Source organism: Nelusetta ayraudi, unplaced genomic scaffold (assembly GCF_046127955.1).
Source record: "Nelusetta ayraudi isolate G7.1 ecotype Tasmania unplaced genomic scaffold, CSIRO-AGI_Nayr_v1 ptg000060l, whole genome shotgun sequence".
In the NCBI taxonomy this organism is placed as follows: Eukaryota; Metazoa; Chordata; class Actinopteri; order Tetraodontiformes; family Monacanthidae; genus Nelusetta; species Nelusetta ayraudi.
This window is the reverse complement of record NW_027466110.1, coordinates 3,234,936-3,248,698: the sequence shown is the minus strand read 5'-3', so window position 1 is coordinate 3,248,698 and position 13,763 is coordinate 3,234,936. Positions and strand designations below refer to the sequence as shown.

The 13,763-nt window shown below is 47.5% G+C and overlaps 1 protein-coding gene across 1 annotated transcript; it reads left to right on the top strand.

The window, feature by feature from the left end:
* Positions 1-526: 526 nt before the first annotated feature.
* LOC142897520 (WD repeat, SAM and U-box domain-containing protein 1) lies at positions 527-13,102 on the top strand. The gene is made up of 11 exons (XM_076039920.1): positions 527-1,157; positions 1,603-1,790; positions 2,230-2,316; positions 3,498-3,591; positions 3,966-3,999; positions 4,178-4,218; positions 4,676-4,782; positions 5,420-5,449; positions 7,484-7,666; positions 11,337-11,471; positions 11,570-13,102. The coding sequence occupies exons 1-11, from the start codon at positions 760-762 to the stop codon at positions 11,719-11,721; spliced, it is 1,449 nt and encodes a 482-aa protein (XP_075896035.1). The 5' UTR covers positions 527-759; the 3' UTR covers positions 11,722-13,102.
* The last annotated feature ends 661 nt before the right edge of the window (positions 13,103-13,763 follow it).

The following is a 13,763-nucleotide window of genomic DNA, read 5'->3' as shown; positions in this document are numbered from 1 at the left end:
TAATCAAGTTCTAAATTATACCTGACCTGCTGAAGATAGTCAGTCCTGTGGCCTCAAACGATATAATGGCTTGACCTTTTATCACTCGACAGTAAGTGAAAGTGTTCTTATTTTCTTAATGGTGTGCACTGTACTGTATTTACACTCGCCTTTCACAACATGGCCCTGTGAAGTGGTTCAAGGTCACTGTTGCACCACACCACCAAGCATTTACTTCAGTCACGTCATTTCATTATACGAAAATCTGCACTGGACTTTAACCTGCTTGGAGTCTAACTTCAAGTAATGAGTGTGACATGAGTAAGTAAGTGTTGTGGAAGTTTTGTTGTTTGTTTGTTTGTTTTTTTTAACATTGGAACACTGAAAAAAAATATTTTTTTTCCGAATAAAAGCTATAGGCATTTGTATTCAACTTTAACAGCTTATGAAATTTTTTTTTGATGACATTTAAAATGTCAATGCGCTTTCGTACAGAACCGCCTTACGCTCTAGCTAATGTGTAACTCAGTGTCACGTGACCCGAGCAGCCAGAATCAGGAAATATCTTGTCGAATACTCTGCAAGCACACTAAGAGACGAGTTAATAGAGCCGAGAGGGTTGGAATTCGACTTTGTTTTATTTTTGTGTTGTGTTGTTTTTCTTATTCTGACGGCCGCCTCCAAACAGAGCTGTCACCCGGCCGCCTGTCTGTCTGTATCTGCCTGTCCCCTTCGCGCCAGCTTGCGAGCGAGTCGCCACATTCGCCGCCCCGTCGCAAGATGGCGTCGCTGACCGCCACCCTTCGGTATCACGCGGACGAGGTGTCCTGCTGCGCCTTCTCCCCGAGCCTGCTGGCCACCTCCTCCGGCGACAAGACCATCCGTGTCTACAGCACGGTCGACTTCTCGGAGCTCCCCTACTCGCCCCTGGGCGGTCACGCCTACGGGGTCCACTGCTGCCGCTTCAGCTCTTGCGGCAGCCACCTGGTCAGCTGCTCCACGGACGGCACCGTTGTCGTGCGGAACGCCGAGACCGGTGAGACCGTGGCGGTGCTGCAGCATCCGGGCCGGAGTCCGCTACGAGCATGCGCACTGGCGCCCGATTCGTCCCTCCTGCTCGCAGGGGCGTCTGACGGCACCGTGGCCCTGTGGGAGTTCACCAGCAACACTCTGCGGAGGTACAGTCAGTAGTGTTGCCAACTTTCATTCACAAAATTAAAGGAGGCTTCCCGCTGTGCTCAGGGTCATAACCTACACAGGCCAGTGGCTCGTCAGTGGTAAATCATAACTTAAAATAGGGTTTTAAAAAGTATATACCGTAGTTCAAATAGTTTGAACTGCTTTGTTTACCAATAGACAGTAGAAATAAGCTGAATGTTTAAATTGCATTGGAATCTTTTAATTGAACATATTTTTTTACAAAACAATGAATAAAGTACAAGATGGATGGCTTTTTACAATGGAATTAAATAAATAAAGCTGAAAAGAACAAGTGACCTCGCCGTGACTTGCTGTCAGAGGTCTCGTTACTACGCATCTTTTATACGGATTTAGGCTAATTCATCAAACTAATTATCATGCAGTCAGCCTGGAGAATGAGATCTCTAACACTGTTGTCCACAGGTGCAGCCAGGTCAGCGAGGCCAGTGTGGTGGCCTGCGGCTTCTCCCCGTGTGGCCAGATGTTTGTGACCGGCTGCACCCACGGAGACCTCAAGCTGTGGGATACCGACGTGAACCTGCTAAGCAGTGTGAAGGACGCACATGACCTGGGAGTCACCTGCTGCTGCTTCGCACCTCAATTTAACTTGGGTGAGTTTTTTTTGTTTTTTTTTCCAGCTCAGCAAGTGTCCAGGCCTGCAGGTTGGCGCTATTGAATAAAATGTTTTGTGTTTTTTTCAGTTTTGTGCAAAAATCATAAAGAAAACACATCAACATCAAAGTAACTTTCCATCCGTCTGCTATCACCACTTATCTTGCATTTTGTGTCGCTGTGGTTCTCGAATATCGAGTCCATTGATGCAGAACTAGGTTGCGCCTCATTTCAATCTAGTGACGTGTGTACACATTGGGTCAGTAAAATGCAGCTGAAAGTTTTCACTTCTTTGTACTGAAAGCCGAATGGCCCAACATGCAGTGAAAAAGTCATTTTGGGATGTGTTGTCACACTCCGTCCGTCTGTCAGATCACCTCTGCCTTCCTCTCCTCATCAAACCCAGCCGAGCGTGATTTTCTCTGTTTGTTGTTGCAGACGACGGCTGTGCGGAGTTTCGACTGGCCTCCTGCGGCCAGGACAGCCTGCTGAAAATATGGATCGTGTCCCAGCGTGAAGGCGCAGGTGGGCGCTCACCCTCGCAGCTCTCCGCAGGCCAGAAAGAGTTCGCCCAGGGTGGGGAATAAATCGGCCGCACACTGGCCTCATTGGCCATGGACTCGCTCGATGACTGTGCGCCGGAACGCGGCAGCAGAGGGCAGTGTGAGCGTGTGGGCTAGAAATACAGGCGCACGCAACCGCTGTGACACTCGTGTGTCTGACAAACAGGGATGGAGTTTTGTTCCGCGTGCGTTTTCGCAGAGGCGTCGCCGTGGTAACCGGGGAGGTGGTGACCACGGAGGCTCGGGAGGGATTTTTTTCCATCTTTGAGCGCTCTGTCCGTCACAGTAGTGAGCGAGGCCGCTGAGTTGAGAAGAATGCCGGAAGACCCGGGGATCAGTTTCTGAGTGCTGGCGCTGCCAGCAGGGCGAGATTGCACAAAGATTGTTTGTGACTCGACGTCTGAAAGTCCCCTAAACTGCGGGGACGATGTTGCTGTTCCCAGAACACTGCAGCATGTGGGTTTCAATGTTTAGAGAACGGGTCGGCCGGCAGCAGATCAAGGATCAAGGACATTGATATTTATCTGATATTACCTGTATTGCAATGGTGTTATTAACACTTACCTACTCTGATAAACACATAATAATGATAATCTGCATCGTATAGGGGACTCATTACCTCTGAACCCATGCTTTTTACAAGGACCTTAATATGAAGCATTACCCTTATTTTTCACAACTGCGCCTGTGTGTGTGTGTGTATGTGAAGGCTGAGGGCTGAGCTGCAGCCACAGATCAGCGAGTTCTGACTGTGAAAAGCGTTGCGTGATGAATTATTTCTCCTCCGCACATCGCCGTCTCTTTTCAAGCGAGGATGGAAATGTGTCGGTTATGTCGGCAAAAAAGAAGATCATTTTTCTACGGGCAGCTTTCAGCAGGTGGCACAGCTGCGAGCCAGCATGAGGGAGGAGACTTATTGACAAAGTTTAGAGCGCCTAGTGTGTGTGTGTGTGTCTCTTTTATTGGGCGTCTGTTTTATTTGTCTGACAAGTTGGAAGGCACAGATGGCGAGGCTCTTTGAAGAATGCGTGACTGAATAAAAATCTAACATTTGTTCACTTCGTACAAATTGAAAGCTGATAGAGAGACTGTTTTCTTTTGCGTTCACATTTGTGTGTGTGTGTGTGTGTGTGTTTGTTACAGCTCCGGCCATGAAGCTGCTTCACTCTCTCACCAGCCAGTCTGCCCCCGTTCTGTCTTGTGCCTTCTCATCTGATGGAGAGCTGGTGGTCTCTGGGTACCAGACACACACACACACACACACACACACACACACACACACACACACACACACACGCACACACACACACACACACACACACACACACACACACACTATTTGCTATGAAATCTTTTCATCATCGGCGTCAAACGAAATTCCGACTAATTCCTCCGTCATGGGCCTTTTTTTCCGTGCTGTAAACAGCAGATGGCGCTGCTGAGCCCTGCTGATCCTTCTTGTCCCACGTGCAGGAGGGAAGCAATGTGTGAAATGTGTGTGCAAGGGTGTGAGCTGGTTGTAAACCAAGCATTCCTCAGCAAAACTACAATCTTGGACTTAGAAGGAACCAATGCTGATTTTACTGCTACTTTTTTTTCCCTCCTCCACAGCTCAGTGGATAAAAGTGTCGCAATATATGACACGGTGAGTGACGACGGGGTTTTTTTGTTCTGTTTTGTTGCCCTACAGCCACTGACTTGTGGTCAGGGAGTTTTTCTAATCATGGCAACACAACCGCCGTGAGCCAAGAGACGACAAAACATCCTCACTGTGTCCTTGTCTGTCTCTGTCTGCTGTGTGCGTGCGTGCACCTTGTTTACAGAACGCTGGAACCCTGCTTGACACTTTGAAACAGCACGACAGGTAAACCACCCGATCCCCCGCAGCGACGCAATCTCAGCAGCCATCAGATCAGACGAGCAGCAGAACAGGCGGCTGCACATCACAATGTGCCACTTCTTTCTCCCACCTTTTCACTTTCCTGCCTTCCTTTTTTTTCTTTCCCCGTAGCTTGATTAGTTTTTTTTTCTCTCTTTCCCCCACCCCCAGAAACACTGGGTGCGATGATGCAATAATCTATTTTCTAGTCAGTCATTGAAGTGGCACTGCAGGTAGGAAGCCAGCCGAGCTCTTTGAAGTGCATGAAAGGGTTTTAAGATAGCGCACGATCTGAGAATTTCCTCTTTCTCTTCTGCCTTTTACGGTAGAGGTAACCGGACTTTTGAAGGAGATCTCTCTCACTGTGTGCCGGGTCTACTCGGTCACACACACACGCACACACACCCTTCACATTTCCCACTCCTCTCCCTCCGCCCCGCAGGTACGTAACGGCCGTGGCTGTGTCTCCCACCATGCCGTGGATTGCGACCGGCTCCATGGACCGAACCGTGAACGTGTGGAGGATGACAGGCCGAGTCGGCGAGACTGGTAAAATGCACAAACGTCTGCAGTTGACAGATTTAAAAACAAACACAACAAAAAATAAATGAAAACACATTCCATTCTTGCTGTGGTTCAAAGAGCCCTGAAGTGGTTTGGAGCTCAGAAAAGCTCCCTAATGTGTGTTTCAGCAGATGTCCAGCAGGAGATGCTCTTCTTATTGGCATCCAATGAGTGAATTTGTGACTAATGTTCATTGGGGCAGCTGTGCTAATTGCTACTGAGGCTAACTACTAATGCATTCTGAGCAGCGGACAACAAGGCCAGTGATCAGGTGTCGCCAAGCATCAGGACAGTGATTCAGTGAGTGAGTCAGTCAGTGAGTCATCAGTCGGTCAGTCATTAGGGTCAGTCAGTCAGTCATCAGTCAGTCAATCATCAGTCAGTCAGTCAGTCAGTCAGTCACTCAGCCACTCAGTCATCACTTAGTGAGTCAGTCAGTGAGTTAGTCATCAGTCATTCATTCAGTCAGTCGTCAGTGAGTCAGTGAGTGAGTGAGTCAGTCAGTCAGTCATCAGTCAGTCAGTCAGTCAGTCAGTAACCCTGCTGCTCTTCTCGTCCCCACCTCTGTCCTCTGTTTCCTCTGCGCACCCCCAACACAATCTCTTTCATGTTTTCTCTGCAGGAGATGACTCAGCGCCAGCGTCGTGCCAAGGTAAATAACATCATCGCTCGCCCTCAGAAACCTCAAGTTTAGAGAGTCAGGAGTCGCACTGTGATGATGAAAAACCGCCGCTGCAGTTTTTTTCTGTTTGTGCGCGACGGCTTCAGGTATCACAGTGGAGTGCGAAAAGCCTCTCGCAGTCTTAACTAAAAAGCACAACAAAAAATGTGCTCCCGCTTTGTTCGTCGCTTCGGATATATTAGGGACGAAAATGTCTCTCAAATGTTTATTTTTCGACTGAGCTGCTGAAGTGTTTTGAACATAACTTTGACACAGCGACTTTCAATCGCGCTTGTAACCACAGCTCCAGAACAGCTCCAGACTCAAGTTATCCATCAACTTCAGTCACATGTTGTACATTTCACTGTTTTCTTCTCTGAATAAAGAAAACTGTGATTTTATTATTTTGTTCCACACATCTTGCTAATACATTTGATGTATTCAGTACCTCTACAATGTAGAAAATAGTAAAGAAAAAGCAAAACATTCCAAACTTTTGACTGGTAGTGTATATATTGTTTATATATATATATATATTTATATATAAGTCATTCCTGCTTAGCAGGAGTTAGCTTAGCAACTCAGGCCGAGTCAAAGTACACAGAGAACATTCTGGAGGCTGTTAGCGTTCTGACTGAGCTAGCAGAAATTAGCTGCAAAATGTTTTTTTTTTTTTTTTTTTTTTTTTTGTCTTTTAGGTTTTATGGTGATTTTTTTTTTTAAGTTTGATAAAATCCTTAAAAAGTTTGGAAAGGGTGCTACGCTGAATCGTCTCTAACTGGACGAACCCTCCGTCTGTCGCTTTTAACATGACCGCAGTGGAAACGAGACCTTTTAACGCGCTGACATTTCAAGATAAGAGTCGGAAATGACGTCGGCTCTGCTGGAAAGTCGAGTAGCTGAAGTTTGATGGCGACGGAGCGCTGCTCCACCAGCGTGAGGGAGCGTTTCCCAGCTGACCTGGGAGGTCTGGACGCTAGGCCGTGTGTAAACATCTCCAGCCCTCCAGTAACTGGAGAAAGCGGGATAAACAGCCGAGGCCTGAGGCTACAGTCGGCAGAGCCATCGGGGCTTTTTCTCTCGCCCCCTCTTTTTTTCGCCTGCTCTGAAAATCCTTATCAGGCCTCTGTTTTCCCTCGGACCGATAGTTCGACCGTTGCCAGGCCTCCTCTGTAAACAACGGGGATGACGGAAGGGCTTCGCGTGCGCATCTGTCCAAACAGTGGAACCCGGCCGGCGGAGGGAGTCGGACGGAGCTCTGCAGAGAGGCTCCGTCAGCTTCCCCGCGCTCTTGGCACAGCGCGTCTCCATGACTCAGCCGCCCGCTAAACCGCGAGGCTCCACAGAGCTTGGTTGGTAGGTCGGTGGCTCTGTCTGTCTGTCCGGCACTGCACACCCCAGTGAGAGGATGTTTCCACTCAGTCAGGAGGCAGCATCTCTTGTTTGCACAGCGTTCGTTGCCAAAATAAAAGGAAATCGCTTTTAAACATTGTGACACGTCCGTTAAGCTTCAGTGGTTATGTACATAAGACCCCCCCCCCCCCCCCCCCACACACACACACACACTCACACACACACACACACACACACACACACACAGGTTATCTTCTCAGTGCAGCTGCAGCGGAAAACTTGCCTCTTCAACTGCTGACAAAGCTCTGTTTCGCCCGGGATAAATTACATGGATTTGTGAGAATTTTACATGTTAACATTTATGATCCCACATAATAATAAGTTGTTTGTTTTTTCTGCCGGACTGAGATGAAGCTGCCACGCATGATTAATTACCCACCAGAAACACTTGGTTTTAAAGGGGCCCTATTAGGGCCATTTTTCAGATTTCCTAAATTTATTTTGGTGATTTACTTCCAACAATAAACTAACTTTCGAGCTGATCCAGTCTGACATTCTCTTCCTTTATAGGTCAGCGACCTGAGAGTGTGTGTGTGCATGTTAAGGGACGGTAGTGCCTCTACCGTGTCTCTGCACCAGTATCTAACGGCTTCCTGTCGCGCTTCTTTGCAGGAAGCGGGTTGCCAGGTGAGGCCGGCCTGCTGCTGCAGACGGCCGACTGGTCGGAGGAGGACGTGCAGCGGTGGCTGTGTGAGGAAGGACTGCAGGAGCTGGCCGCCATCTTCAGGGCCAACAACATGGACGGGGCGGAGCTCATCCTGCTGAACAAGGAGACGGTCGGCGAGCTGGGCATCGGTGAGAGCGGGATAGAGTCAGGAACATCAGCACAGAGCACGCAAAGACACACACGCACTCACACACACACACACACACACACAGGGGATTGAGGATTTGCCGTTCGATAACTGAAACACGACAAAGCCTGAATTGAATAGAATGACATAAGCTGCTTTTATATCGATGCTCTGATGTTTCCTGCTCCTGCGTCCCTCCCTGAGCAGGCGGGGGATCTAATTCAGGGGATCTGCTTATGCAACCCGCCCGCCTGCTGGCCTCACCGTGGGGAGCGAACCCTCGCAGGGTGACCTTTACATCACAAACAACGATAATCCCTCTCGAAATATGATTAGTCCATTTAGGGTCGTCCAAGGTTTTTCTGCATGCACTGTATGTCTGCAGCAGGGGGCTTGGGTGTTTTAGAGGGAAAAAAAAAGTCCAAATATTTAACAGTGTAAAATATATATAGACCATATGAGTAAATACAGAAAAAAAAAAGCACTGAACGGGATTGCATGGAACTTGTGTTTGGCTCTGTACATTCTATAAAAGGCCACATCTTCAGCTCCAGCTGAAGGCCGTAAGGAGCAGAGTTAAAAAAAACAACAACTCTTGTTCCTCGTTTGATGTGAGTGCCGCTGCTGCACCGTCCACGCGTTTCTATTTAGCAAGTATGTTGTTGATTCTTCCACTTTATTTTTTGAGTGTCGCTCTAGTTGCTGATGTTACTTCCTGCTTCCATGACAACGGATCACAGCGAGATGATGGCTCTCTTGATGGAAAGGCTGAAAAAAGTGATTGGAGCTTTTCAAGGTGGACGTACAAGATTTGAGACTTACCAGTGTGTCCGTATTGCAAGGCTTCCATTTGATTAGCTTAGCGTAGCATCGGAAGGGCCTAAACTGTTTTAACTGTTTAGTAGAAACGATCAAATGAAGAAAATAAAAGTGTGACTGAGCTCTTTTGCGAGACACGTGTTGTCCCTCCACAGATCCACGTGTGCACCTGGTCAAATGCGTCGCTAATCCTCGCCACAGATTAAATCTCAATTATTTTCTCCTCACTTCGGCTAAACTGGTTTTGAATTCCAGTGTTTGGGACGGTTCTGCGGCAGAACGCTGATTACTCTCCGCACCCAACTGTAATCATGTGACCAGCTGGGTCCCCGCCTCCAGCTAATCACAGCGAGAAGGTCCTTCTGCTCGTTGTTGTGTTTGCTTCAATTGGACCACAGCAGATGACGGTGGAAACAGCAGGTGCAGTGAAACAACAACCCCAGAAAACTAGACAGAACTGTAACGACCCAACTCAGAGTGGCGAGCGTCCACGGAACGGCTCGTCCTCCGGCGTGAGCCACTCCCCTTCGTGTTCTTGACACAATTTGTCGTCCCTTTCTAGCCGGTCGACCAACGGCTGTCATTTGTCGTGCGTGCTCTCCGTGGACCCGCACTCGCGCACAAGCAAAGTAAATCAGATTCCCACTGGCGCTTCACCCAATGAAATATTCATGAGCCGTCGAGTGAGAGCCGAGAAAAGAAAGAGTCGCGTCTGCCTCATTCTGCACTTTTATTGTCGGCGTCTCGTCAAGCCGTCTATCTAAATGTAAAGTGGACATTATAGCCGTAATGACTTCGGCGGGGGACTTATGGAAATCCAGAGGAAGCCGCGCCGCTGCTAAGTGTCGTTTATTGGATGAATCGGAACGTTTAATGGGTTCAACGCGTTTGTGCGCTGCCACTGCATCCGTCTTTTCCACTTTGTACTCGGACGTGGCGTTTTTGTCAGGGTGCCGAGTTTGCGCAAGAGGCGGCGGGATACACCCGAACGCCTCGCGCCTCCACCTCCCAGACGCTGCTTCCTGCTGCTCCGAGATTGGATGAGGGTTGAAGAGGGGCAGAGAAGCAGGACCGGCTGATTTCTTTCCCTCCTGCCGACGTGTTCTTGAGCTAAGACTTAAATTTATTGAGTCATTCGAGACGCTGGTTATGTCTGGATTGGAGCTCTGAGAAAACTGAGGCCTGTGTTCCCCCCCCACCCCCCAATGATTTATGGTTTATAATGAAACTGGAAACCTTTTTCTGCACTCGGGTAGTTTTTTGTTTTTCAAGGATTTCTCGAAACTCCTCCTATAAATACAACTTTGTCTGAGTCTGAGCTAATACAATGCCTTCAGTGTCGGGAGTTTATGAAACACGACACTATAATAATGTTGCTGCTGAAAGCACCTATTAGTGTTATGATGTAAAGTCCCTTCACCTGTCTGGGAATCGCTCACTCCAACTGGTACTTCTGTGTGCAGCTGTGGCTACATACAGTATCTGGTGACCAGCTGACACCATGTGGTGGCAGACTTGTTTTTGTCCCACTTCCAAACATGTGGGAAGGTCCAACAAATCATCTTTTTTTTTAACAAGAGGCATCATGTGGGCGGCAGTAAACACAGGGCTAAAAGTGTGGTTTTTCTGGAGAGTTATGGCAGGGCTTTTTGATGATTAATCAGTTGCATCACCCAAATCTTATTGTTGGCGAACTGAGTTTTCAACACTCTGCAGTGAGGAGTTTTATTCCCCAAAGCAATTCAACTCAACTTGGAGAACTGAAATTGCATTTTTATTTTTTTGCACCTGAAACCTGAAACCTAAAACCAAAACCTACCTATTATGCATGCGATGACTTGCACAAAGAGCAGAGAGGCTCAGTGGTGACATGCAAATGACGGCAGGGTCTAGATTAGTGCCACAGGGTCATCAAGCCTCGTCGGCACAGCAAAATGTTTTTGTTAGAATCTCTCTGGGATCGGGAGGAAGGAGGGGAGGAAACATAGGCCAGGAAATGTCACCGCAGCTGCCTTTTCTCCGTATCTCCGTCTGAGCTGCAGCGCACACACAACACATCGCTTATCGCGTGAGCGTAGAAGGTCCCTCTCCCTCGGCTGGAGCTGCTGAACTTTGCGGCCGATGGCAGATTGGGAGAATGGGTGCCGATGGTGAGCACTGACACACAGCTGGGAGAGTTTCCTCTTTTCGTGGTTTGAATTCTCCAGTTTGATAATAACAATAATAATAGTAATACTGCTGTGTTGCTTTGTGGTTTCAATCACAAAAGAAAAATACATTTGAAGTGATACAGCAGCAGTGACATACAAACAAGTCATCAACTAGCTAGTTGATGACTTGTTTGTGCTTATCTTTGATTTCGCAGGATTACATAAAAAAAAAGGCGCAGGTGATTTCCCAGCCTGCCTGAACCAACATGACCCTGCAGTGCACCTTGTTTTCAAATGCTCTCAAATTGAAAGTATGAAATTTACGTTCCTCTCCAACTGAGAGCATTTTTTGAGGGGGAGCAGGGGCTTGTGGGGGTAACTTTAAGTTAGAATTATAGACACTCACAAGATTTTATCTTATGGTAGTGACTGGGATTTTCTCAGAGACTCACCTGTATGACCCTCAAGGCAAGGGATGGTGGGTACTCTGAAGTAATGTCTAAACGCTGACTGAGAAAAGCCAACTGCTGCGTTAATACACTGGAGAAGTCATCCAGTCATTCCCCAAAATAATCCAATAAACAACCTGTATTATTTTTGTTTTACTAAACTGTCTTTAGTATTTTAGTAAACTCTTAAACGGAAGGGAGACAAACTTCAGCTTAGAAGCAAAACCAGACTGAGCGATGTGTTGTTCCTCAGAGTCATTGGGTCTTCGTGGTCGTCTCCTAAGGAGAATCGAGGCCCTGAGGGCCAAGGAGAGAGGTTCAGATGTCCCAGATGAGTTCCTGTGTCCAATCACCAGAGAGCTGATGGAGGATCCGGTCATTGCTGCTGGTAAGAGCCCAATGGATAAAGGCTTTACTACAACGTGTTTTTCTGCAACTCATACCTCGTTTGCAGCGCTGTAGATAAAAAGGTGTCTCTCTCAACAGATGGTTATTCCTACGAGAGGGCTTCCATTGAGAGCTGGCTCAGGGGTAAAAGTAAAACCAGTCCGATGACCAACCTGCCCCTGCAGACCGCACTCCTCACCCCCAACAGATCCCTGAAGATGGCCATATCGCGGTGGAAGTCCAGCCACTAGACAACAGAGACTTGTATCTCCAGAGAGCAAGTGATCAGATAGACCAGATGATTTCTGCTCGAACATCACCCATCCGTCCATCCGTTCATCCATCCATCCATCCGTCCATCCATTCGTCATCTCACTGGTGCGTTGACACCAGTTTGTTGTTGATTTACTTTTTGTCTGCAATCCTTTAAGTGAAGAGACAAATTAACTCGCTCATCCTACCCCCTAGGTGAAACACTAAATATTGTAAATGTTGCAGAGCATACCCCAACCCCAATCCCAACCCTGAGGTTAGGGTAACCCTAACCCCAACCCCAAGTCCAACTCTGACCCTAACCCACTTCCTAAACTAACCCTAACCCTAACAACGCCATACAAGTCTATGAGGGTCAAAGGTCAACTTTGTCCTAGAGACATGTGGCAACTTGCTTTGTTATCAGGAGCCCCCAAGAAACACCCACGCCAAATTGGGGACCTCTAGGACGTGAAGAACCCGGAAACTCTAACCATAATTTCAGCCTTAAAGGGCACCTACGATGCTTTTCCACTTTCTTTTCTGAGCTCTAAATACTGTAACAATGTTGAACCCTAGTATCAAATGATGCGAAATCGTCAAATGAGGTTCATGTGTTTGGACGTGAACCTGCAAGTTGTTGGGCATGGTTCTGAACGCTCTGTTCACAGAGTTTTTTCTAATACTGGGAACACATTGACGTAAATGACTTCCGGATCTCCTTTCATGGCCAATCTCAGGCATACTCTTGGACTGGTTCCGCCCTCCCCAGCTCTGCCCCGGAAGTGATGTTGGTGTGATGTTGTGATGTTGGTAGCTGCTCCAAGAAAAATGTTTTTACGGTGTCAGGGAAATGAAAAAAAACTAAAACTAAAAAATACAGAGCGACTACCGAAGCACCAAGGACCACAACCGTCGGAGTGGAACGGAGAACAGAGAAAATGTTGGAGGTTTGTTCAGCCTAATGCGGATGCGATGGAATACCGGCCCGTTCGGCAACGGGAGGGAGACAGGCTTGACTCGGCTGGTGGACGACGAGAGAATAGTCAGCCACGGGAATATTTGAAAACATGTATGAGGACTGTGAGTGTACTGTGACCTCAAGCAACATTAGTTGTAAGACTATTTGCAATGTACAACCGCTGAATCATGTTGATGAACTGTTGATGAGCCACCACCGCTAACTGCGTGCTCTGCTTGTGTTGTGTTCGCTGGCAGCGAAACTGAAGAGGCAGTGACTCGCAAGTTTTGCTCCTTATAGCGATTTTCAAGCTGCCAGCATGTTAACATCGGTTGTATAGAGCTCTTCCTGCTTTGTGCTTTGTGTGGACTTAAGTTGTGCAGATATTCTTGTCTAATAATAAACCACTATCACTCAAATGATCGTTTCAGCATACATATTTTCTCTGTTAGGACAGTGTTTTGATACAAGTCAACAGTATAAAACAAAATCATTCTAAGCGCTATTAAAATGTCTTGCAAAAATACAAAACAAAAACACGGTCAGTAAGAAAAGTAAAATATATTTCCGGGACGCGGAAGGCACAAAAAACGTTGAGGGACCTTGTGTCCGCCTTGCGGCCGTAACTCAACCCATGCTGGGTCTGTACAAAGCTGGATTAGCCGGTAAACCGCTGCTAAAGGGTGAAGCCTTCCCGACGGTAAGTGTTTAAATAGCGCCGGTTTCGTAAAGTTTGCCGTTTACTCTTAACTCCCGCACCGGAACACTGAGGAAGTGTGGCTCAGCAGCGACGATGAGTGTGATCAATCACAGAGGCGTGGGCTGGGCAGGAGGAGTGAAGTAAAACAGATCGTTTTCACGGGATGCAGGAAATATGAGTAAGTGAGTAGCGGGACACACAGATCTACAAAGCGTTCAGTGAGGGGAATCATGTGTTGCTGCTCTGGAGGGGCCAGAAATCAAAAACAAAGGCCCGAGAATTAGTATAATAGGTCACATTTAAGCGTAACTCTAACTCTAATTTTAACCTTAACCGTAACCCTAATGCCGTACAAATCTACAAGGGTCAGAGGTCAGCTT